The sequence below is a fragment of the Gobio gobio genome, assembly GCF_949357685.1.
Source record: "Gobio gobio genome assembly, chromosome: 16".
Classification (NCBI taxonomy): domain Eukaryota; kingdom Metazoa; phylum Chordata; class Actinopteri; order Cypriniformes; family Gobionidae; genus Gobio; species Gobio gobio.
This window is the reverse complement of record NC_137109.1, coordinates 32,353,716-32,377,499: the sequence shown is the minus strand read 5'-3', so window position 1 is coordinate 32,377,499 and position 23,784 is coordinate 32,353,716. Positions and strand designations below refer to the sequence as shown.

The following is a 23,784-nucleotide window of genomic DNA, read 5'->3' as shown; positions in this document are numbered from 1 at the left end:
GCACCGCTTCCGAGCGTTGCTGAAGGGTCAACATGTGCTAGTCAGGACAGACAACACGGCCGTAGTAGGTTACATCAACCACCAGGGCGGTCTACGCTCCCACCGTATGTCTCAACTCGCCCGCCATCTCATTTTGTGGAGTCAGAAGCGCCTGAGGTCCCTTCGTGCTGTCCACATCCCTGGAGACCTGAACTGTGCAGCCGACGAGCTCTCACGGTTTCAGCCTCTCCCCGGAGAGTGGAGACTCCACCCCCAGACGATCCAGCTGATATGGGAACGGTTCGGCGACGCACAGGTAGATCTGTTTGCCTCCCAGGACTCTTCCCATTGCTCCCTGTATTATTCCCTGACCGAGGGCACCCTCGGCACGGATGCACTGGCGCACAGCTGGCCGTCAGGGCTACGCAAGTATGCGTTTCCCCCAGTGAGCCTTCTTGCACGGGTACTGTGCAAGATCAGGGAGGACAAGGAGCAGGTCGTCTTGGTCGCCCCGCTTTGGCACGGCCAGACCTGGTTCCCAGAACTCTTACTCCTTGCGACAGCCCCTCCCTGGCCTATTCCTCTGAGACCGGACCTCCTTACTCAGAGACGGGGCACCTTTTGGCACCCGCGTCCAGCGTTCTGGAAGCTCCACGTGTGGCTTCTGGACGGGACACGGTAGGTTTGAGTAGCCTTCCACCTGCGGTGGTCGCTACCATCACTTCCGCTAGAGCTGAGTCTCTCGACGTCTCTACGCGTTGAAGTGGAACCTCTTCGTCACATGATGCTCTTCCCGCCAAGAAGACCCCTGGAAATGCCCGATCGGGTCCGTGCTATCGTTTCTCCAGGAGGGGGTGGAGCGAAGGCTGTCTCCCTCCACCCTTAAAGTGTACGTGGCCGCAATATCTGCCTACCACGATCTCCTGGGAGACAAAAAGGTAAGTCAGCACGACCTGATCATCAGGTTCCTGAGGGGGGCGAGGAGACTGAATCCTCCTCGCTCTCCTCTCGTTCCCTCTTGGGACCTCTCAGTAGTCTTAAGTGCTCTGCAGAGGCCTCCCTTTGAGCCTTTGCGGTCGGCCGAGATTAAGTTCTTGTCTATGAAGACGGCTCTGCTGACCGCATTGGCCTCGCTTAAGAGGGTCGGGGACCTGCAAGCATTTTCGGTTGACGAAGCGTGCCTTGAGTTCGGGCCGGCTAACTCTCACGTGATCCTGAGACCCCGGCCCGGATATGTGCCCAAGGTTCCTACCACTCCGTTCCGAGATCAGGTGGTGAACCTGCAAGCGCTGCCTTTGGAGGAGGCAGACCCAGCCTTGGCATTGCTCTGTCCAGTACGCGCTCTCCGCGCCTACGTAGACATGACGCAGTGTTTCAGGACCTCAGACCAGCTCTTTGTCTGTTATGGTGGAGAGCGGAAGGGAAGCGCTCTCTCAAAGCAGAGGTTGTCTCACTGGATAGTGGACACCATTGTTTTGGCATACCAGCAGCAAGGCCGACCATGTCCCCTTGGTGTGAGGGCACACTCCACCCGGAGTGTGGCCTCCTCTTGGGCTCTAGCGCATGGCGCCTCGCTAACAGACATCTGCAGAGCTGCAGGCTGGGCGACACCCAACACATTCGCCAGATTCTACAATCTCCGAGTGGAGCCAGTGTCCGACTATGTACTCGCCCCTACGGGTGGCCGGTAATGGGCCAGGCTCAGGTGTCTTCGCTTGCTCGCCATTCCACTCCCAGGACTGGATACGTGCGATATTTTCCTCAGGTGAGCTCCCCGAGAGCCCTGAGCTCCTCCAGCACTGCTTACGCCCACATCAGTTCAGTCTGCCCTTTCGAGCCCAGACCCTCATGTCCGGCCAGGTGCTCCGTGTGCATGGTTCCCCTCCGGCGACCCCCACACGAGTATTCCCACCGTAAGCCTCCTCAGTGAGCAGGTGTCTTTCCCTTGGCAAGTCCCTGCCACCCCTAGGGTTAAAAATCCACCTTCGGCTGGTACCCTAGAGATCTTCCACATGCAACCCTCAGCGGGTCATATGTGTATTCTCTAAGTCCTCCCTACGGTAGGCATCTTGGCATTCCCTCACTGGGATATGCTTCCCAGTGTACCTTGGTATTCCTGTGATAAGTGGGAGTCCTACGGCCTTAAGTGGCAGGTCTCACACTTACGCAGGGCACTGGATGACAGTTGAGTGGCGTTGTTGAATAGGATCCCCCATTCGTTAGTCACTAACGTACGTCGTAGTGACTGAACGAAAGGGAACGTCTCGGTTACGTATGTAACCCTCGTTCCCTGAGGAGGGAACGGAGACGTACGTTTCCTTTGCCACGTCAGCTGTGCTGCCTGGAACGCGGAGTTCAGTCTTGGCTCCTGCAGCAGTAACATAATGCGATGTTGCCAGCGTACTTCCTGATATACCCACGAGGTGGGGCGGAGTTACGCATGCAAATTCCGCATGCCCATGGCATTGGCACTGCCATTGGGCGCTGTTGAATACGAAGAAGATGATTGGCTTCTAAGCGAAACCCCCCCATTCGTTAGTCACTAACGTACGTCTCCGTTCCCTCCTCAGGGAACGAGGGTTACATACGTAACCGAGACGTTTTCCAGGTCAAGTTTCCAGTCAGCGCCAGCCTTTTTGATAATTTTCACAAAAATGTCATGGCCCCCAGAATATTTTGTTCTATTCTAGACTCATGCATTCGTTTTTTAATCAACACTTGAATGTGGATATATTTAATAAAAAAACATTTTGAACAAAAATCTGAAAAAATCTATTTTTTGTCAAAGACTTCCTGTAAATTAAGTTTAAATGCGTGAATAAACTAAGCTATTAGGCTAATCAGGTATCTGTATGCTATGCTTGTACATAAGCTAACTAACAAAAACATTAATGTTCATTATAACGTAGTTCAAACAGCCTTTATCATAACATGATTTTGTAGGAATTGTAATCAGGTGCTAAAGAAATTATCTATTAAAATTAATTTGAGCCAAATGGATCGCTTGGAGTAACAGAGACCCAATTTCGAGAAGGACCCTGATTTGTCACCACGCCGTTCAGAAGATGTGTAATAGCGCCCCCTAACATATAACAGAGAAAACATAGATTGCGGGAAAATGCTGTCAATGGCGCGGAAAGAGTTAAATATTTAAATTTATTCTGCAGATTTCCCCACAAAGTTTGTGTATCAGTAGATTCCATATAACCCTGTGTATAATCAAAATGACACACACACATACAAACCAAACACTCACAAACTGCATAAAATGACTGACCTGAAATGGTATCAGACCATGGACAGTGGCATTTTGAGATGATACTTGATGTAATCACGTTATACTGCGACAAGGACAACAGTTTGGACAGAATGGTGGTGGTATGGCATCACCAATGGAATCGCAAAAAAATCCAATTGTAACCAAATCACGGCAGAGGATTTGCAGACATTTTGTAATGTCCACCCATGAAACAGAACAGGATAAGCATGTTCCAAGAAAACAGTACATGCATTTATCAGCAATATCAGGCTATACTTGGAAAACACAAGAAATTGTCACACGGCATCTCGTGTAATCTTCATCGCATCTCAGATAATCTTCTTTCACTGACCTCTGTGGTTCCAATAGTGAAAAATGTCTGTTGCCTACAGCTGATGCGGATGGAAATATCCTGGACATGCATTACATTTCCTTGGAGATGCCTTTAGGTAAGCAATTGATGAAAAGAAGCTAGTGCTGTAGGGGATAAAAACGATCACCCTAAACCTCCTGCACTGATGTGAAATGAGCAGCATTGAAAAGATTCATTGGTGGATGTTATATTGGTGAAAACGGGGAATGAAAAATGTAAAGGATGGGGTTGTTTATGGGGGTACAGGACTCCACAGAGACATGAGATGAGGTGCTGATGCATGTGGCAGGACTGATGATTGGAAAAAGTACCCAGAGGCACACGGGCAGCGCTGGCGTCAGGGTTGATCCAAAAGGAGAGCCAGGAGAGGACGACGATGAGCAGGGTGGGCGCATACACACCCATCATGTAGAAGCCCACCTGCCTCCTCAGAGTAAAAATCACCTCCACACACGTGTAGTAGCCTATCATACAACAGTTCAAAAGGTTGCTTTAAATGGACAAACACGTACATTTATTGTGGAATCGCATCTAATGGCTACCTCTTCAACTAGACCGGAGAGAGAGCTTATGCACACATTTAGTGCCATTCATGAAAAGTGAAAAGCTTTTACCTGTCCCTGCGTAGAACTTGGTGCAGTTGCCATATTCAATGTCCTCTTGTTTAATATCGAATTGAGGCAGAGCAATCTCTTCCATCTGTACGGGGTCACCAGACTGCCACATGAACTGCAGGTCATCTGTAGTATAGCCAACTACACACACACACACACAGAAATTAATAATAACACTACAAATAACAATAATACCTGTGGTTCTAGCTTCATACGTCAGAGATTTAAATATGCTTTTCTATGACTTTTGAGTCCTCGAGATTACGAAATAAGGATTTTTTTTTTAACATTATTTAGGCACACTTTCTAGCCAATTAAATATTATTAATGAAATATATCATTACATTTTTAATGAAATATAAGCAGTTGTTCCTTATGGCTGAATTGTGCTGTTTAACAACACCTAAGTAAAACTATTGTATGTTTTTTTTTTTTTTTTGTCAGTGCGACATTAAATGCAATATAGACTATGGATACTTTACATTTTCCTTTCCTTTTTTTTTCTTTTTTTTGATATGACAAATTTTCTTGACCTTTTTAGGTCTAGTAAAATTGAAAATTCCTTCATATTTCCAAGTTTTTCATGTCTGTGGGAACTCTTAAGTTTTGTAATTATTTATTTTTTTTAACTTCTATTATATTCTTCTAAATACTTAATTATCTTATTCATATTTACATACAGCTCTCAAGCTGCATTTTGCATCGCTGGGTGTCCATGGGGAAGAGAGTCAAGTCCAGTGGACAAGAGAGGGTCACGGACAACCTGTAAAGAGAAACGATACATTTAAGACAATGAATCATGCAGCAGCTTGGTTAGTTTGAATCAGGGTAGTAATTTGGAATGAGGCATTTTATTTTATTTTTATGACCAACTGTTTGTGGACACCTGAACAGCATACCCATTTGAGCTTGTTAAATGTTTAATTTCAAAACCATGGACAGTAAAATTGAAAAATAACAGATTCCACTGACTGCATTTGAAGCTTCATGCTGAAACATTCACTTATATATTCAGCAACCTTGCAAAGATTTTTTGCGAAGACTATTTTATCACCAGATTGCATCACTTGAAAGTCAATCCAAATTTAACCAATTTCATAGATGCCGCAGATATTAAATGTCTTTCCCAACAGTAGAATAAATTCTTCATAGAGTTCCCTTTTTGTGCACAGCATTCACACCCAGGCATATTTATTTAAAACACCATTAACACATGAAAGCTTTTTGGTTTTCTATCATAATCTGACAAGCACAGTCTCAGATGCAGCAAAGAGCTACTTTTTGCACCAGCGGGGCCACACAGCACTTGAGTGCAAGGCAAGCAACTGAAGCGCCGTGCCAAGATATTTTTGTAAAGGCCTGGGAGAGGTTAGAGAGAATGAACGCTTCCTTCTAAGATCTGTTTTTGTTTAAGATGTATCTTTATGGTGTGTTATACAAATTATCGGAGAGGAAGAGAGAGACAAGGGTTAAGATGTAAGATGGGGTCAGGCGGGAAAAGACAGAGGGACAAACAAAGATGCAAAATAAAGATTCCCCTTGAAAACAAACATTGTATCCATCATAATATCCTGCTCCAAACAATATTTAGCAGCAAAAAAAAAAATAATTGCTATGTATTAAGTGGCAAAAAGCAGTTTCCAGGAAGGTGACTTTATCCAATGTCCAACAAACTGACTAAAGCATATAACATATGATATTATTCTGACATAAATAAATATATATGTGAAAATAATTTTATATGTACTTGTTTTATACAATTTGGTGTTTATATACACTATATTGCCAAAAGTATGGGGACACCCCTCCAAATCATTGAATTAAGATGTTCCAATCACTTCCATGGCCACAGGTGTATAAAATCAAGCACATATATCCAGGACTCTAGAGCAGTGGACACGTGCTCTCTGGAGTGACGAATCACACTTCTCTGTCTGGCAATCCGATGGACGAGTCTGGGGTTGGCGGTTGCCAGGAGAACGGTAATTGCCTGACTGCATTGTGCCAAGTGTAAAGTTTGGTGGAGGGGGGATTATGGTGTGGGGTTGTTTTTCAGGGGTTGGGCTTGGCCCCTTAGTTCCAGTAAAAGGAACTCTTAATGCTTCAGCAATTTGGACAATTTCATGCTCCCCTTTTTGTTCCAATTTGACTGCACACCAGTGCACAAAGCAGGTCCATAAAGACATGGATGAGCAAGTTTGGTGTGGAGGAACTTGACTGGCCTGCACAAAGTCCTAACCTCAACCCGATAGGTCACCTTTGGGATGAATTAGAGCGGAAATTGCGAGCCAGGCCTTCTCGTCCAACATCAGTGCCTGACCTCACAAATGCGCTTCTAAGAAAGGTTAAAAATTCTCATAAACACACTCCTAAACCTTGTGTAAAGTCTTCCCAGAAGAGTTGAAGCTGTTATAGCTGCAAAGGGTGGGCCAACTCCATATGTGTAATATGACATATGTATAGTGTCAATGGTATAAATAAATAAATAAATAAATAAATAAATAAATAAATAAATAAATAAATAAATAAATAAATAAATAAATAAATAAATAAATCCTTTCACAAATGACATGTAAGCATGTTCCGAAACAAAAATATTAAATAATTTTTCTCCAGTATACTGGAAGCTCGGAAAGAATAGGTTATGGAGCAAAGGGATAAGAAGGGCTATAAGGTGTGTCATTGAGAAAAAGAGATAAGAAAGACATTAAAAAAGGTAATGTACATATAAGGAGGAAGTTGAAGGTCAATGGACGAGTAAAGGCAGAATTAGTTTCAGGGAGGTATAATACGAAATAAACACTCTTGTTTCTTTTTGAAAGACTCTCATTAAGACAGTAATCCCTTGCCACACACATACCCAGAGACAGAGCAAGGCATCCTGGGCCAATGCCAAAAGTGAGAAAGGGCTCACTGAAGACCACCCAGCTCAAGCGGTGATATGGGTGGCATGGAAAAACACTATGAAAAAATACATTTGCCTCAGACATAACAGAACAAAACGTGATGCTCTTAGAAACACTTCACATCCAGACTGAAATGGCTCTGTGCCAGTGTTTAGATTTTATCTTTACGCTAAACTGGACCATGTCCAATGCACGGCTGGTATGGTGATCACAGTAACAACTCACATTTGTTTAAAGCATACGACCTGTGGAATTGTTTACCTTTATAAATACCTGTTTGTTTAATTCTGTTTTCTATCAAATCTGTTTTGATAAGCCTTTACTAAAAATAAAAAAAAAATCTACAGGGCAGATCTACTGCAGGTGTGGTCACTGACTTCTAGAAGACACTGAGAGATTCATTCACTCAGCAGGATCTGTAGATAAAGCCATGGAAAGATAATGACTAGAGGTGTCCACCACTACTAAAGGACTGCACTTTCACATGGGATCAGATTACACATGGGATTACAGCAGGAGGAGCTGTAATTTAGGTGTCAGTGGTGAAGTGAAATTCTAGGGTCAACAGATGTATCAAATCTCCGATTGTCAGATCACTTTAAGTCCCCTGAGGTTTATTAAAAGCATTAAGAAGAGCTCCTAGGAGGGTTCAATCACTATGCTCCCTGTCATTCAAACATGTACTTTATGATACTTTGAGTTTTGTTGTATCAATACTCAAATTTGTATGGAAGCCTATTTCTGTCTCAGAGTAATATATGTATATAGGTAATAAGGTATTTTTGTCTTCTCATTGAGTTAATTCATTGCAATTTGTAATCCCACAATGTGACTTTATATACACAAACATTCTAATATAAGTTTTTTTTAAATTAAAATAAATATTTTGAATCATCATAAAAAAATTATCAAAAGTGATAGTAAAGAATTTCATATTTTTACAAAAAGATTACATAAAATTTGTTCTTTTGATCAGAATCTGTTCTCGGCTTCCACATAAATATTAATCAACATAACTGTTTTCAACTGTGATTATAAAAATAAATGTCTCTTGACAACCAAATCCGCATATTAGAATGGATTCTGTAGGATCATGTGACTGACGACTTTATTTATTATTATTTATTTATTATATTTGTATTTTTTAATCAAATAAATGCAGCCTTGATGAGCATAATAGACTTATTTCCAAAACATTACAAAATACAACCTCACACTTTTGTGACTTAATTTCTCACAGTGTGGACATTGTATCTTATTTTAAACTGTGTATCACAATTGTATATATTATCTCTCGGAAACAGGCTTCCATGAATTTATGAACCTGGCTGACACATTAATTTCAACACCTTCCGATTAAACTCCTGCCTGGTAATTTGTTCCACTTTAAAAGGCCTTGACATCTGATAAACTCTTGTGTCTGCTGTGGTAAATAATGTGAGTAGGTGTTACCAGCATTTAGACCTCATTTGTCACCATCCACAAAGACAGGTTGGGTGCTTTGCAGGAAGAGAGCATTAAAGTTCACCTCATGCTGATGAGTACATCTCCGTTTCTGAAGATAAAGAGCAGGATGTTCTCCTGAGTAACGTCATGAAAATTAGCACTCTTTTCGTTGGCAAAGAAAAGATCGGGTTTCCAGAGGCATTTGAACATCTTTGGGTCAACGGTGAGCGAGTCCGACTTGAAGTCCTGAGGAAGTCGGAGCCTGGGGTCGTTCCAGCGCTGTCTCAAGAAGATGTTGACACGATAGTCCTATAAAATACAGGCCCAAATATCCATTAAAGTTTACACAAATCTGTTGAACTGAATCAAACCTAAAAAAAAATCAACTATTTTGTGACACCAAAAACTTGATTCTGAGTGGGTGGGCGGTAGTTAGGAGGGCTGACACCTGTCTTTGTGTTAGGTGACAGGAACTGTGAGAAGCCTTGCCTTGGACACAAAAACAGCACATTAGTCCTTAGGGTGTCAGAGGAGCCCAGGTGTCTTAGGCATCGTCATGGCAACCAGCATTTCTCACGACCTCTGAGTGATGTTTTAAAAAACGCTTGTCTCTGAAGTATCTAGGCTCCAATAAAGGCTGGCATTGAAGTCGCACAGCTGCGACGCTCAGAGCTGCTCCTATTTACATTTCCATCTATCGCAAACATCAGAGGCGTGCAGCGGGTGCTGCAATGAGGGCTTGCGCTGTATATGAACACCTACACTGGGGAAAAGACAGGGTTCGTTAAGTCAGATTGGCCCCAGCTTCCCTGCCGGCTTGCGTGAGCAAAAGTCTTTGAAGTGGCATTTTCTAGTGGAGCTTGTTTTGCTAGCACTGATACTGTGAAGACAGATGACATGCCAAATAAAATGGCCACACTACAGCTGCACTACTGAGTCAAGTGAATTTGGTTCCTAAGTGTTTTTCGGGTGTTGTCTCTGCGTGTATGATTCACATCTTGGTATGTCCTGTTTTTAGTTCAGTGCTCTGACCAGAAACATTCAGGATGTATTACACACACCATGGATGGCATTGTGTCATATTTACAAGTGTTGTTTTGTCAGACTTGTCCAAATGTTAATAAAGTGCTAAATAAGCTGTGGTGGGCAAAGTGGCCTGTTTCTTACTAGTTAGGTCTCTGGAGAGGTTATGAATAGCCTTTTTGTATTTCTGCCTCATGCCACCTGTGCATATTAAAGTTAACCACAGCAGAATGATGCAACAACAAAGTGGGACCTTATTTCCAATGCCTGGTGTCACGCAATGCTCCTGTAGAACTGACTGCAAACTATATTCAACCTATGACACCATGCAGTGCTGGGCAAAAAACACAGCCCTCTGATGTCTTTCCAGGGGAAATATTTTCTCCAGAGGTGATCTAAGACACTCTGGCATGATGGGTTGTTTATGGGTGTCACTGCTCATAAAGAGCCAGACGTGAGATTGTGGGGTCTGGAGCTGATTTTTACCCCTGGTGGAGTGTTAAGTAAACATAGTGAGCCCAAAATAAAGCACACAGTCATGAATCCAATCATCTGTCTGGTAGGAGTTTCCCCTGAAAATCGGACATTTTTAAAACTACACTTTGCTATTGTTTTTGTTGTTGTTTTACAGACTTATCTGTGTTCTTTCGATCTAATTATTGATTTTAGCATCAATGACATTTAAAAAAACAGAAGATGAAAATAAATAGTGAAAGTAAGAAAAGAAAACAGCAGAATACAACTGAGGAAAATATATGGTCAAAAGTTGGACAACAAAAGGTAGAGCATCCAAAATTGCATACTTCCCTACTATATAGTAGGCGAAAAACAGTATGTGACAAAAGAAGTACAGTATGTCTGAATTCACAGTACTCATAAAGAGTATTGTCAGAAAGTAACTGTATGACCTTATGCATATGATGGACACTTTACTATCCCATGAGGCAACAGGAGAGGATTTGTGAATGGCAGTAAAGCGACGCAACTGACGCTGGTATCACATGATAAGGGCAAAATGACGAATACAGTACGTCCTTTTTACATTCATACTGCACACATTCATAGAACATACTTTTTTAGGAGTCGTGAATTAATTACTTACTCAAAATAAGTTCCTACTCAAGAGAGTATGCGATTTCGGACACAGTCAATGTGTCATCAAAAATTGTGAATAATTGATATGACAAATGCCACTTTTTAACAGATTTCTGTCCAACTTCTTTTGATAATCATATCAATATTCCGGGCACTTTACAAAGAAATTGATTGATTGGACAGGCCCGTAGCCAGCCTAGTGAAAGGGGGAGGGGGTTCTTTTTTCCAAAAAGTGTACCTTTTTCACATAATATTTACTACAATGTTGTCAAATTACTAAACAATATCATGTACCACCTTTTTCAGTCCAAACACACTGTTATTTGGCATTGATAATTAAAACTTCCCCACAAAGTTTAAATCACAAATTCACATGACAAAACTAGAAGCATGTTTGTTCCCTTTCAGTCGGTCACGTTCGACGTACGTCAGAACTGACCGACGAATTGGGATCTGTCTTCAGAGACCAATCTACTTTGAGTGTATTAGAAACGAGCCAATTGTATTGGCATGCGGTCCACGCACCGCCCCGCAACGCGGGTATAAATACGGAAGTGGAGTACCGCATATTGCTTATAACTTCGGAGCCAAACAGTTTGCTGTATCAAGCTGTTTCTGTGAAGAGTGTTTAAATGAGTCTCGAGGAGGATCGCTCTCTTACCTGGGTGCTGGTGTGACGCTCGCGAGTCAGCGAGTGGCCGCTGCAACATACACTTGTTCCTGTGTTGGTTGGCTGGGCGTTTCCATTCTTTGAGTGCTCACACGCAGGCTAGTAATCGGACTGCTGTGAGCCGCGGTCATCTCCCTGAGTGCTTCAGCACTTCTAAAAGAGCATTTTCTTCTAAAAAGAGCAACACGGTTTGACCCTGCGTCTTTTTCAAGATGTCATTCAAACAGTGTGTTTCTGGATGCGGTTGTTTCCTGTCCTCATTTGACGGAATCAGATTCAGAGTTGACAGCCATGCTTTCCTGGGTGGCTGCCTGGATGTGCATCGGAAAATTTTAGCAGTGTGGAACTATTTGGTGTCAAAATATGGAACACCAAAAGGGCCATAATCTGTATAAATTTTTTCCCTCTCTCACTGCCCTCTGTCCTGCATGCACAAGGGTAGTCCCGACCCAGGGGTTATGCAGGAACTGCGTGCGGTGATGGACCTCACTCTCCGGGTGACGGAAGTCACTGCACGCTCCCTGGGTCAGGCGATGTCCACACTAGTGGTCCAGGAAGCTGGGTCTAAACCTGGCAGATATGCGGGAGCCTGACAAAGTTCGGTTCCTCAAAGCCCCTGTCTGTCAGGCTGGCCTCTTCGGCGACGCCATCGAGAACTTCGCCCAGCAGTTCTTGGTGGCCAAGAAGCAGATGGAGGTGGAAAAAAAAACATCCTGCCCCGACGACCAGCTGCTGCCTCCACCCAGTCGTCGGCCGCAGCGCCTCCATCTGCTTGTCGCTGTGTCCACCTCCGCCCCTGCTAAGCCAAGCAGCAGCCTCCACCCAGACAGCAGGTGACCTGGCGCAAGGGAGGCGCCCAACCCATCCAGGGTCCCGCGAAGTCCGCTGGCAAACACAAGGGCAAGCGGCCCTGAAACGGGCAGCCCAGCAAGAGGGGAACTGCTCAGGGAGACGGTGTCCACACCCCTCCCTCCCCCGGAGGGGGACCGGGGGTTGAATATTTTTCGGTCTCTGTCCTGCCGCTGGCTCTCCGGAGTCCAGCGGTACCCACGTTCTCAGAGCAGTTTCGCTGGCTCATCCGTACTATCAGACTCGGCTACGCGATTCAGTTCGCGATTCCTTCGGGCTGTCCCTGTTGCCCCGCGTCTTCACGAAAGTCGTGGAGGCAGCCATTGTTCCACTCCGAGAATACGGCGTTCGCATCCTCAACTATCTCGACGACTGGCTTAGACATGCCCAGTCTCGAGAGCAGTTGTGCGAACACAGGGGCCTGGTGCTCCGTCACCTCAGCCTGTTTGGCCTTTGGGTCAACCGAGAGAAGAGCAAACTCTGTCCCACGCAGAGGATCTCTTGTCTCGGCATGGAGCTGGATTCGGTCAACCGGACTGTGCGCCTCACAGAGGAGCTGGTCCAGTCAGTGTTGAACTGCTTGAATACGTTCAAAATTCTTTCAGAGGCTCCTGGGGCATATGGCATCTGCAGCCGTGATAACGGCGCTCGGATTGCTTCATATGAGACCGCTTCAACGCTGGCTACACGACCGAGTCCCCAGATAGGCGTGGCAGAGCGGCAAGTGCCAGGTCTCAGTTACCCCGTACTGTCACCAAACTTTCAGCCCGTGGTCAGACCCTTCGTTTCAACGGGCGGGAGTGCCCTTAGAACAAGTGTCCAGGCATGCCGTGGTCTTCACGGATGCCTCGTCCACGGGCTGGGGGGCCACGTACAATGGGCATGCAGTTTTGGGTCTGTGGACGGGGCCCCAGCTGGATTGGCATATCAATTGCCTAGAGCTTCAGGCGGTACGTCTTGCCCTGGCCCGGCTCAAGAAGCCGCTTCAGGGCCAACACGTACTGGTCCGTACGGACAGCACTGCGGCCGTTGCGTACATCAACCAACAGGGTGGTCTATGCTCCCGTTGCATGCTCCGGCTCACCCGCCATCTGCTCCTGTGGAGTCAGAAGCATCTGAGGTTGCTTCGGGCCATTCACATCCCTGCTGTGCTGAACTAGACAGCCGATGAGCTCTCTCGTCAGTCCACACTTCCGGGAGAGTGGCGACTTCACCTCTACGAGCCGACCGGCGCCTCTATACTCTGAAGTGGAACCTGTTCATTGACTGGTGTTCTTCCCGCCGCGAAGACCCCTGAAGGTGTTCAATCAACGTTGTGCTTTCCTTCCTGCAGGATGGGTTGGAGCGAAGGCTGTCTCCCTCCACCCTTAAAGTGTATGTTGCAGCGATAGTGGCTTATCACGATGCAGTAGCTGATAAGTCCATTGGGAAGCACGACTTGATCGTCAGGTTCCTTAGAGGTGCGAGGAGACTAAATCCTCCTCGTTCATCCTCGGGAACCCTCTTGGGATTTAGCCCTGGTGCTCAGAGCACTTCAGGGTCCTCCATTCGAGCCTTTGTAGTCTGTAGAGCTAAACATCCTGTCCATGAAGACAGTGCTCCTGATTGTGTTGGCCTCAATCAAGAGGGTAGGGGACCTGCATGCACTTTCGGTCAACGAATCGTACCTAGAATTTGGACCGGCTGATTCTCACGTCATCCTGAGACCCCGGCCCAGATACGTGCCCAAGGTTCCTACCACTCCCTTTCGGGACCAGGTAGTGAACCTGCAAGCGCTGCCCACGGAGGAGGCAGACCCAGCCCTGGCTTTATGTCCCGCCCATGCTCTTCGCGCTTACATCGACCGGACTCAAAGCTTTAGGACCTCAGAGCAGCTCTTCGTCTGTTACTGAGGCCAGCAGAAGGGAAAGGCTATCTCCAAGCAAAGGTTAGCCCACTGGAAAGTGGATGCTATCGTCTTAGCGTCCCAATCGCAAGACGTGCCTTGCCCGTTCGGGCTGCGAGCGCACTCCACAAGGAGTGTAGCTTCCTCCTGGGCGTTGGCTCAAGGCACCTCGGCTGACAGACATTTGTAGCGCTGCGGGCTGGGCGACACCTAACACATTCGCTAGATTCTATAGCCTCCATGTGAGGCTGGTTTCTTCCCGTGTACTCGCCTCCAACGGCCGGTAGACGCGAAGTACCCGTTCCTGTGTCGGCTTGCAACGCCACTCCCGCTTCTGGCCAGATCCGTGCGTTTATCTTCTCCAGTTGTGTTCCCCAGAAATGGTGAACCCTGTCAAGCTCCTCTGTCACCCCTTAGGTGTCTGACGCCAGGCCTGCACCCGTATGCTTGTGGAACGTGTGTGTAGGCTGGGTTCCATATGTGTTGGTTCCCTCTCGGCGACCCCATATGTGTTTCTCCACGGTACCAGCTACCCTCCTCGGCTAGTCCCGTGTCTTTCCCTTGACAGAGCCCGCTCTGTCGTCTCTGGGTGTGTTCTTTCCCCCCTGGAACCAGGTTGGATCCACCCCAGAGACTGCCATATGTTGCACTACCCTGCTAGGTTAGTCCTTATGAGTATTCTCCACCTCTCCTCCTTAGGAGGACGGGGCTCCGCAGCGGTCTATCTCGTGAGACGGGCACGCTTTCCCAGCGTTATCCAGTAGTCACGCTGAGTGGGTTTTGCAGGAACAGCAGTGACTGACCTTCCCTGGCGGGAGCCCTGACTCCCACTCCAACATAGGAGTGGTCCAGCGAGCTCAGGCAGGGCGCTGGAAGGGCCAGCATCCCTGGCGTGTTGGTAGGGATCCCAATTCGTCGGTCAGTTCCGATGTACGTCGAACATGACCGACTGAAAGGGAACGTCTCGGTTACGTATGTAACCCTCGTTCCCCTACGTCCCGTCGCCAGGTGCTGTGCTTCTGCTGAAGGGCCGAGTCACTTCTTCGGCTCCTCAGTTGGAAAAGCAATATGCGGTACTCCACTTCTGTATTTATACCCGCGGTGCGTGGACCGCATGCCAATACAATTGGCTCGTTTCTAATACACTCGAAGTAGATTGGTCTCTGAAGACAGATCTCAATTCGTCTGTCAGTACGTCTCCGTTCCCTCCTTCAGGGAACGAGGGTTACATACATAAACGAGACGCTTCATGTTGTGAAACATGAAGTTTTGAACAAGTCACTAAATTTACATTAACAAAGGTGCTTTAATTATGTGGCCTATAGGCTACTTTGCTGCGCACACACACACACCCTAGTTAGTTAGGGGGGTTCGGGGGCATTCTCCCCCTAGAAAATTTTGATTTCTCTGATCTACATATGTGCATTTTAAGACGTTTGAATGCCAAAAAAATTATGAGAAATGGCTTTAAAACTAAGTCAGTGGGCAGTAACTTATTTGTCAATTCCTACTCTCTCCTCATCTCCATCACTCTTTCTTTTTCTCTCATTCTCTTTATCTTGCCCTCTCTTCCCCTCCTACAGCAGTCAACAAAACATAGGGTCAATTTATATTTAGAATATTTTTTATTAATCACTTTCTAAGATTTTTTGTAAAAATTAATTCACAATATGTACACATTCATTATTAATCGTATGCATAATATCAAGAAAACGGATTCGTATCCGACTCTCACATTGACAGTTGCTAATGATTACATTAAATTATATATTATATACCTATTTCATTTTAAATTAAAAATAAGACAAAGGTTTATTAGTTTGCCTGAGTATTTTTATCGGTAGTTTAACATTTAATTCCTAAAACAGCTGCCAAATATGAAATGTTTAATTTAGCTACTTACATCTTATCTCGCACTTTATGAGCGTTTACTGAAGTGTCGCGCTGTAATTTGCGCTCAGCACTGTCAGTGAACATAAAGCCCGCCTACTTTGTTTTGATTGGTCCTCTTAAATATTTTTATGTTGGCGAGTGGTGACAGACCGCGCAGGCAGCTCAGATGAGAAGATCTTGGTGCTGTGCAATATCTGCTGCATTAAAGTAATACTATAGGCAATTATTTCACAACATTTATAGCCTACACATCGGAAAAATAGAGGTCCGGATTCGAATTATTGGCCGTCATTACTTAAAATAACACCTGTTTATTACAAAAAAAACTAACTTCAATTCTGGACCTTTGGCAGTTAGGGGTGGTTCGTTCAAACCCCCCGAACCCCCCCTGCCTACGGGCATGTTGGAAATAACTTGCCCTGACTGGATTTTGTCATTACATTACAGTGTAAATATTTTGGTTTTAAAATGGCAAATGTTGAGAAAATATGTAAATAATTATATACACTCCCTTTCAGAAGATGGGGTCAGTAAGATTTTAAAAGAAATACTACCTTTATTTAGCATTAAAGTGATCAAAAGTGATAGTAAAGACTTTCATTTCTAATTTAGAAATGCTGTTATTTTGAACTTTCTATTTATCCAAGAATCCCGCAAAATTTTCAAATGTATCACAGTTAACAAAATTATGAAGCAACATAACTGTTTTCAACATTGATAATAATAAGAAATGGATGTGCATAAAAGTGATACCATAGTGGTCTCTTGGATGGACCCAAAGCTGTTGATGAAAATGTTCACACGATCCTCAACAGGAATACCTGAAAACAAAACAAACACAAACAAAGTGCAGATATCAGCACAGCACGTCAATAACATATATCAAACAAGACGCCCCAAAAGTCATTCTAACATTTTTAGCAGTGCACTTTCTCACAGACTATTATGGGTAACATTAACTATTTGGTTTATACCATGAAGCATATGTTTGCACTTTATATATACTACATGGAAAGCATGGCATTATAGGAAAATGCTCCAACTACTGCTATTCCTATTCCCAAGATGATTATGTTGACTTTAATGACTGCCAGGAGCTTTCATCTCATTCAGATATGAAGAGCAGCTGGCTGGCCATAGAGACTAATAACACTGAATCATACAGTGAGCTCTTAACACTCAGACCACATCAAGGCCCACGTTTACACTGAATGCCAGAGAGCAGGAGGCTACAGAGGTTCTCACTCTTTACAACTTGCTTCATTATATCTGGAACGGCTGCCAACAGTAGCATAACCTAGAATTATCCATCTGCCACAATGTATATACATGCAATAAAACATGATTTGTTATTTAATAATTGTATATAAATATATCTATTTACAGGAGGGCATGCCAACGTGCAAAACTAACAAGTGAACAAGAAAAGGCCAAATATAAGTAAACAGTACAAACAGAAGAACATATTAATACTAGCAAAAGAAAAAAACTTTGAATGTTGTCTTGAAAAAGCCTTGTCTAAAAATGTGAAGAGATATTTGAAGTTTGATGATCCTTGTGCTGTTTGAATACAATTTGAAGATTTTTAAGTCTGAAAGTCACATGGATGCAAGAGTGTTCTGTGTGGTTGCTGGGCAGTTGCAATGTGGTTGCTAGGGGATTCTGGGTTGTTGCTAGGCTGTTGCTGAGGTAGGCGGTTCTTATGACGTTTTGAGTGTTAGCTAGGCAGTTGTTAGGGGGTTCTCGATGGTTGGTAGGGCATTGGCAGGTGGTTGCAAGAGCATTCTGAGAGGTTGCTGGGCAGTGTGGTGGCTTCTGGAGTGTTGCTAAATAGACAGATAGATGTCATGTGACAGATAGACGTGACAACCTCTTTTTAATAATTATTGTTAGGCTGTTGCTAGGCACTTTTTTTCTAGGTGGTTGCTATGGGATTCTAGTTGTTACTAGACTGATCTGAGATGTTCTGGGCTAGTGGTAGGCAGTTGCTAGGGTGTTCTGAGTTGTTTCTAGGTCACTGGTAAGTGGTCTCTAGTTGGCTGCTAAAGTTCTGGTGGTAGCTAGGCAGTTGTTCGGGGGTGCTAGGTGGTTGCTATAATGTTTCTAAGAAGGTGCTAGGGTGTTTTGGGTGGCTTCTGGGGTGTTGCTAGATAGACAGATAGTTGGGATAGATAAGACAATGTCTTGATAATAATTATAAATATTTATTAGGAGCACTTGGCTAGTACCAGGCGGATTGGAGCCCGTTTTGCCTTCAGAACTGCCTTAATTTTTCATGGCATAGATTCAACATGGTGCTGAAATCATTCCTCAGAGATTTTGGTCCATATTGACATGATAGCAGATTTCAGATACACAGTTGCTACAGATTTGTCGGCGGCACATCCATGATGTGAATCTCCCGTTCCACCACATGCCAAAGGTGCTCTATTGGATTGAGACTGGTGACTATAGAGGTCACTTGAGTTTAGTGAACTCACTGTCATGTTCAAGAAACCTGTTTCAGTTTTTTTTTTTTTGTGATATGGCGTGTTATCCTGCTTAAAGTAGCCATCAGAAAATGGGTCCACTGTGGTCATAAAGGGATGGGTCAGCAACAATACTCAGGTAGGCTGTGGTGTTTAAACGAGGCTCAATTGGTACTAAGGGGCTCAATGTGCCAGGAAAATATTCCCCACACCATTACACCACCATCACCAGCCTGAATGTTAATACAAGGCAGGATGCATCTGCGCTTTCATGTGGTTTATCCCAAGTTCTGACCCTAGCATCTGAATGTCACAGGAAATATCAAGAATCATTAGACCAGGCAACATTTTTCCAAACTTCTATTGTTATTTTGGTGAGCCTACAGGGTTGTATTGTGCGAAAATTGTTGCCTCAGACAGGAGTGGAACCTGATGTGGTTTTCTGTTGTGTTATGCGTTCAGAGATACTCTTCTGCAAACTTTGGTTGTAACAAGTGGTTATTTGAGTTACTGTTCCTTTTCTATTAGTTCAAACCAGTCTGGCCATTCTCCTCTGACCTCTGGAATCAAAAAGACATTTTCACCCATAAAACTCACTGGATATTTTCTCTTTTTCTGACCATTCTCTGTAAACCCTATGGTTGTGTGTTAAAATCGCAGTAGATCTGCAGTTTCTGAAATACTCAGACCAAGCCGTCTGGCACCAACAACCATGTCACATCCAAAGTCACTTAAATCACCTTTCTTCCCCATTCTGATGCTCAGTTTGAACTTCATCAGATCGTTTTAACCATGTCTATTTGCGTTAACAAGCAGTTGAACAGGTGTACCTAATAATGAGGCAGGTGAGTGTATATAGGCATACAAATTATTATTGTGTTGGTTCCCCTTTTGCTACCCAAACAGCCCTTACCCGTCGGGGCATGGACTCCACTAGACCCCTGAAGGTGTGCTGTTTTATCCGGCACCAAGATGTCAGCAGCAGATCCTTTAAGTTCTGTATGTTGCAAGGTGGGGCCTCCATGAATCGGACTTGTTTGTTTAGCACATCCCAGAGATACTCGATTGGATTGAGATCTGGGGAATTTGGAGGCAAAGTCAACACCTCAAATTCGTTGTGCTCCTCAAACCATTTCTGAACCATTTTTGCTTTGTGGCAGTGTGCATTATCCTGCTGAAAGAGGCCACAGCCACCAGGGAATACCATTTTCATGAAAGGGTGTACATGGTCTGCAACAATGCTTAGGTAGGTGGTAAATGTCAAAGTAACATCCACATGGATGACAGGACCTTCCCCGCAGAACATTGCCCAAAGCATCACACTGCCTCTGCCAGCTTGTATTCTTCCCATAGTGCATTTGATGCCATGTGTTCCCAGGTAAGAGACACACACGCACCGGGCCATCCACGTGATGTAAAAAAACATGATTCATCAGACCAGGCCACCTTCTTCCATTGCTCAGTGGTCCAGTTCTGATGCTCACCTGCCCACTGTTGGTGCTTTCGGAGGTGGACAGGGGTCAGCATGAGCACCCTGAATGGTCTGCGGTTATGCAGCCCCATAAGCAACAGATTATGATGCACTGTGTATTCTGACACCTTGCTATCAGAACCAGTATTAACTTCTTGAGCAATTTGAGCCCCAATAGGTTGTCCACTTGTCCTTGGACCAATTTTGATAGATACTGACCACTGCAGCCCGGGAACACCCCACAAGAGCTGCAGTTTTGGAGATGCCCTGACTTAGTCGTCTAGCCATCACAATTTGACCCTTGTCAAACTCCTTGCGCTTGCCCATTTTTCCTAGTACCATTATAGGCATTGCAAGGGTAGTTGAAGTAGCCTACTGACCTTTGAAGTTGGGTCGGATTCTTGGGTCATAGGTGACCAAAAGTCTATTAAGGATGTTGCTGGTGGTGTTTGCTGGAACCCGTGCCAGGTCCTCTGATGACAGCTGCCTAAAGGGACCAAAGAAAAAGAGTGTTATAGGTCATATAAGTCATGCTCATGTTTAAAAATTCAGTCATCTGTTTATTAAAATGTAATTTCATTTTTGTGAAGGACAGATAGTTACATACAGCCATTACATGCAACCATTAGCTCCAATGTTGACTACTCAGAAAGTCAACATAATGTATAGAATAATACAGAGGCAATGTTTAATAAAAAATGTAAAAAAGAAAGAAATAATACACTTACGACGGACAATAAACCTGTTTTCCTTTCTTCTTTCCTTTCTTAGCAGATTTTTCTTTGGTGAATCCTCCTTCCATCCAGAGACAGATGATAAGCAACAAGAAAATCACCTTCATGTTACAGCAACTTACCTTAGCCTGGAAGAGAAACAACACATACAATAAGAGCAAATAATGCAGTAAAAAAACACACACACACAAGTATACATATAGTATATTACATGCATTATACTATTATTGTTTTTAAATTGCATATCATGACAGTAGTCTTTGTAATGAACAATGCATTGGCACATTATGTCACTATTTTACAGTTAGAAAAAAACAATTCTGATATTAGTCTTTGTTCAAAGACATTTTATAAGCAGAGCACTAATATTCCCAGGCTTTCAATGGATAACAACGTCCTTTCTCAGAGGACACACAGGCTGTCTTAGAGACTGATGGCCTGTTGGCTCAGGAAATGTGGTTCTGTTGTATCCGTGACCGCTTTAAAAATGGTTATGGGTGTCTGTCACTGTGGGTGGTCTAACAATGTGTTTCTACAGTAAAGCACATTGTTTCCACAAATTATATAGGACAATTAATGAATTTACTATGAAAAATTAATAATTTTTCCCCATGTAAACCGTGCTTTAGATACAAAACCGTAATTAGTATCCTTGCATGTACATCAAAAGAAAATATCCAAGATTACTGAATTTAAAATGACTGAATATAAAATACCTTTGCGAAGACACAGTTAGCATGCCTAGTAGTTTGAAATACGCCAAACACTGACCTATTCAACAATGTACACATGCACAGTCCTACTGTAAAACACAACCATCGATGATTGTCCAAAATGTAGAGGAGAGGAAGCAACTGGAAAAATCAGCACGAGGAATTCCCCTCTGAGGAACGCTGCCAGAAAACTCCCCTGTCTAGACTCTTCCACCCTCCACCTCTGGAGGCCTGATTCTACGCCAGTGCATTGATCATCATCTTAAATGAAACAGGCCAGTGTTCACGCACACTCCTCCAATCTCTCACTCATTCCATCACTATTATTATCACCAGATGCTCGTGTTTCTCTTTCACATCTCTCCAGATCTCTCAATCTCTTTCTTGCTCTCATTCCCTTTCTTTTCCCTGATTCAGCGGTCATGGCAATTTGAGTTTAATGTTCCTCCTTGGAAAGACACACACAAACACTGACTGCAGGTCTACATATGAAGCACAGAAATTCAAGTAGTGGGATATAATGTTTTACTATGGAAGGCAATTTAAGGGAAGGAGAGACATGGTTTTGCTTTATTTCCACAATAGACTAAATCTATGTAAACTTGACCCTTATTCAATTGAAACAACCCTCTTTTTTGGCTGTGTGCCCCTAGTAAGTCTGACTGCTTCATTCACAACTTAAAAAAAAAAAACACTCTGTTCTACTTGTTCACATGATGCTCATTTTTCATATCATGATCTCTGACCTACAACAAAGATCTATAGTTTCCTAAGGAAAAGCAGATAAATGATGTATTAGAGGTGACTGGGGTGGAAAATATATTGTATTATGTTCAGTATATTAATTTAGGCCTGCTGTACTTCACACAATATGCTACAACATAAAATCTAAATCAGAAGTTTAAACCAACTATTAATCATGAAGGTTCCATAGTAGTAGCATTAAAAAGATAAATATTTATAAAATACAAATCTAATTAAACCGAATAAAATATCAATATAAATTCATTTTATAATAATATGTATAATACAAAAAAATTATATATATTAGTAAAAAACGCAAGTATTTGCCTATCGAACAAAATTACGAAAAATATAGATAGAGAAATACAATTGCCCACTTAAATAATTAATAAACAAACACACACATTCATTATACATTAAGGTTATTTTTTCAGTAATAAAATAAATTCATAATTAGGCTCATATTACATAATTTTAGCCTGACAGATGATACCCATATTGTCAAATATCATCACAATCTCACATTGTGCCCATATTTTATGTCCATGCAAATGCGTAAAGGTATAACAACGACCTGTGGATGCCTTGAGCATCAAGTTGAAGAAGTTGCATTGAGGCGTGATAGAAAATAAAGCGGGTTACGGCAGCATATGGGGAAGAGGGAAAACAGCAACAGCATCCTCCATGACGACGAGGGGGTTGGGATGATGATGATGAGGGAAATACAACACAGAATGACAGCAAATACGCGCGTCGCGCCTCCCCCCATTCATCATTCACATTTAAAACGCCCGGTCGCGCTTTCTTTATATTAAGACTTGTGTTTTCACTCACCATTTCAAGATAGTAACGGTTGTTGTTCCACAGATTCGATCCAGTCGTGCTGAGAGTGCAATCGGTCGTTAAAGAGCCTTCATGACCAGTCGCCGTCTATATCGTTCCCTCGGTCAGCGCGAATCGTCGTTCATTACGACGGCGTTTCCCGGCTGTTTTTCCTATCTTTTTTCAATTCTAATAACCTGAAAAGATTCTATATTCCCGCTGTCCTATTGCATTGGTAAAGGGTTGCCAAGATGGAGCCTTGTGTGTGCACCTGTCATGCAACATGCGCAGTAGCAGGCTGTACAAGGACAGAATTAATCACACAGCATCACTGGAATGCAAGGCCATCACACTCGCTCTGCCATTTCAGCACAAGTCGACCCCCGAAAATGATTATCACACATTTCGTATTGTGTCTATATGGTGCTTGAAATTGTGCTTCTGTGAGAGAAAAGAACAGAAAGAATACATGCAAAAAAGAATTGAACTCAGAGCTGTTTGTAAAAAGGAATAAATGCCAAATGCAATAAATAAAAAGAGTTCAAAAGAACAAAATAAGAACTTTTGTGTAATTTTGTGTATGTGTAAATAATTTAAAGCTTAATACTGCATGTTATACATGTTCCTAACTGAATGAATGGTGCCTTTTTATGCTTAAGTAACAAGCAAAGTAAAACACAAGTGTGCCAGCCAACAGACACAAGGTGTGGATGTCTGTATTTTTAAGCTCATCGAGACGTACGTAGAGGTCGAAGGAACCGGCTGCCCTGGGTGGAATGTAGCCATCAGGTACAGTCCCAAACTGAGGCTAAATACACTCATTCTCTCAGAGCAAAGTCA

General features: G+C 43.6%; 1 protein-coding gene across 1 annotated transcript in view; it reads right to left on the bottom strand.

Annotated features, from left to right (window-relative positions):
- The window catches only part of glrbb (glycine receptor, beta b), a 34,255-nt gene extending 11,044 nt beyond the window's left edge, over positions 1 to 23,211 (bottom strand). The window contains exons 1-8 of the mRNA XM_079838295.1: positions 22,957 to 23,211; positions 20,660 to 20,793; positions 20,312 to 20,418; positions 16,746 to 16,813; positions 8,660 to 8,886; positions 4,906 to 4,988; positions 4,226 to 4,366; positions 3,923 to 4,075 (exon numbers count right to left, since the gene is read on the bottom strand). Of these exons, the coding sequence (XP_079694421.1) occupies positions 3,923 to 4,075; positions 4,226 to 4,366; positions 4,906 to 4,988; positions 8,660 to 8,886; positions 16,746 to 16,813; positions 20,312 to 20,418; positions 20,660 to 20,793; positions 22,957 to 22,959 (916 nt within the window). The 5' untranslated portion in view covers positions 22,960 to 23,211. The remainder of the gene's footprint in view (positions 1 to 3,922; positions 4,076 to 4,225; positions 4,367 to 4,905; positions 4,989 to 8,659; positions 8,887 to 16,745; positions 16,814 to 20,311; positions 20,419 to 20,659; positions 20,794 to 22,956) is intronic.
- Positions 23,212 to 23,784: the final 573 nt, after the last annotated feature.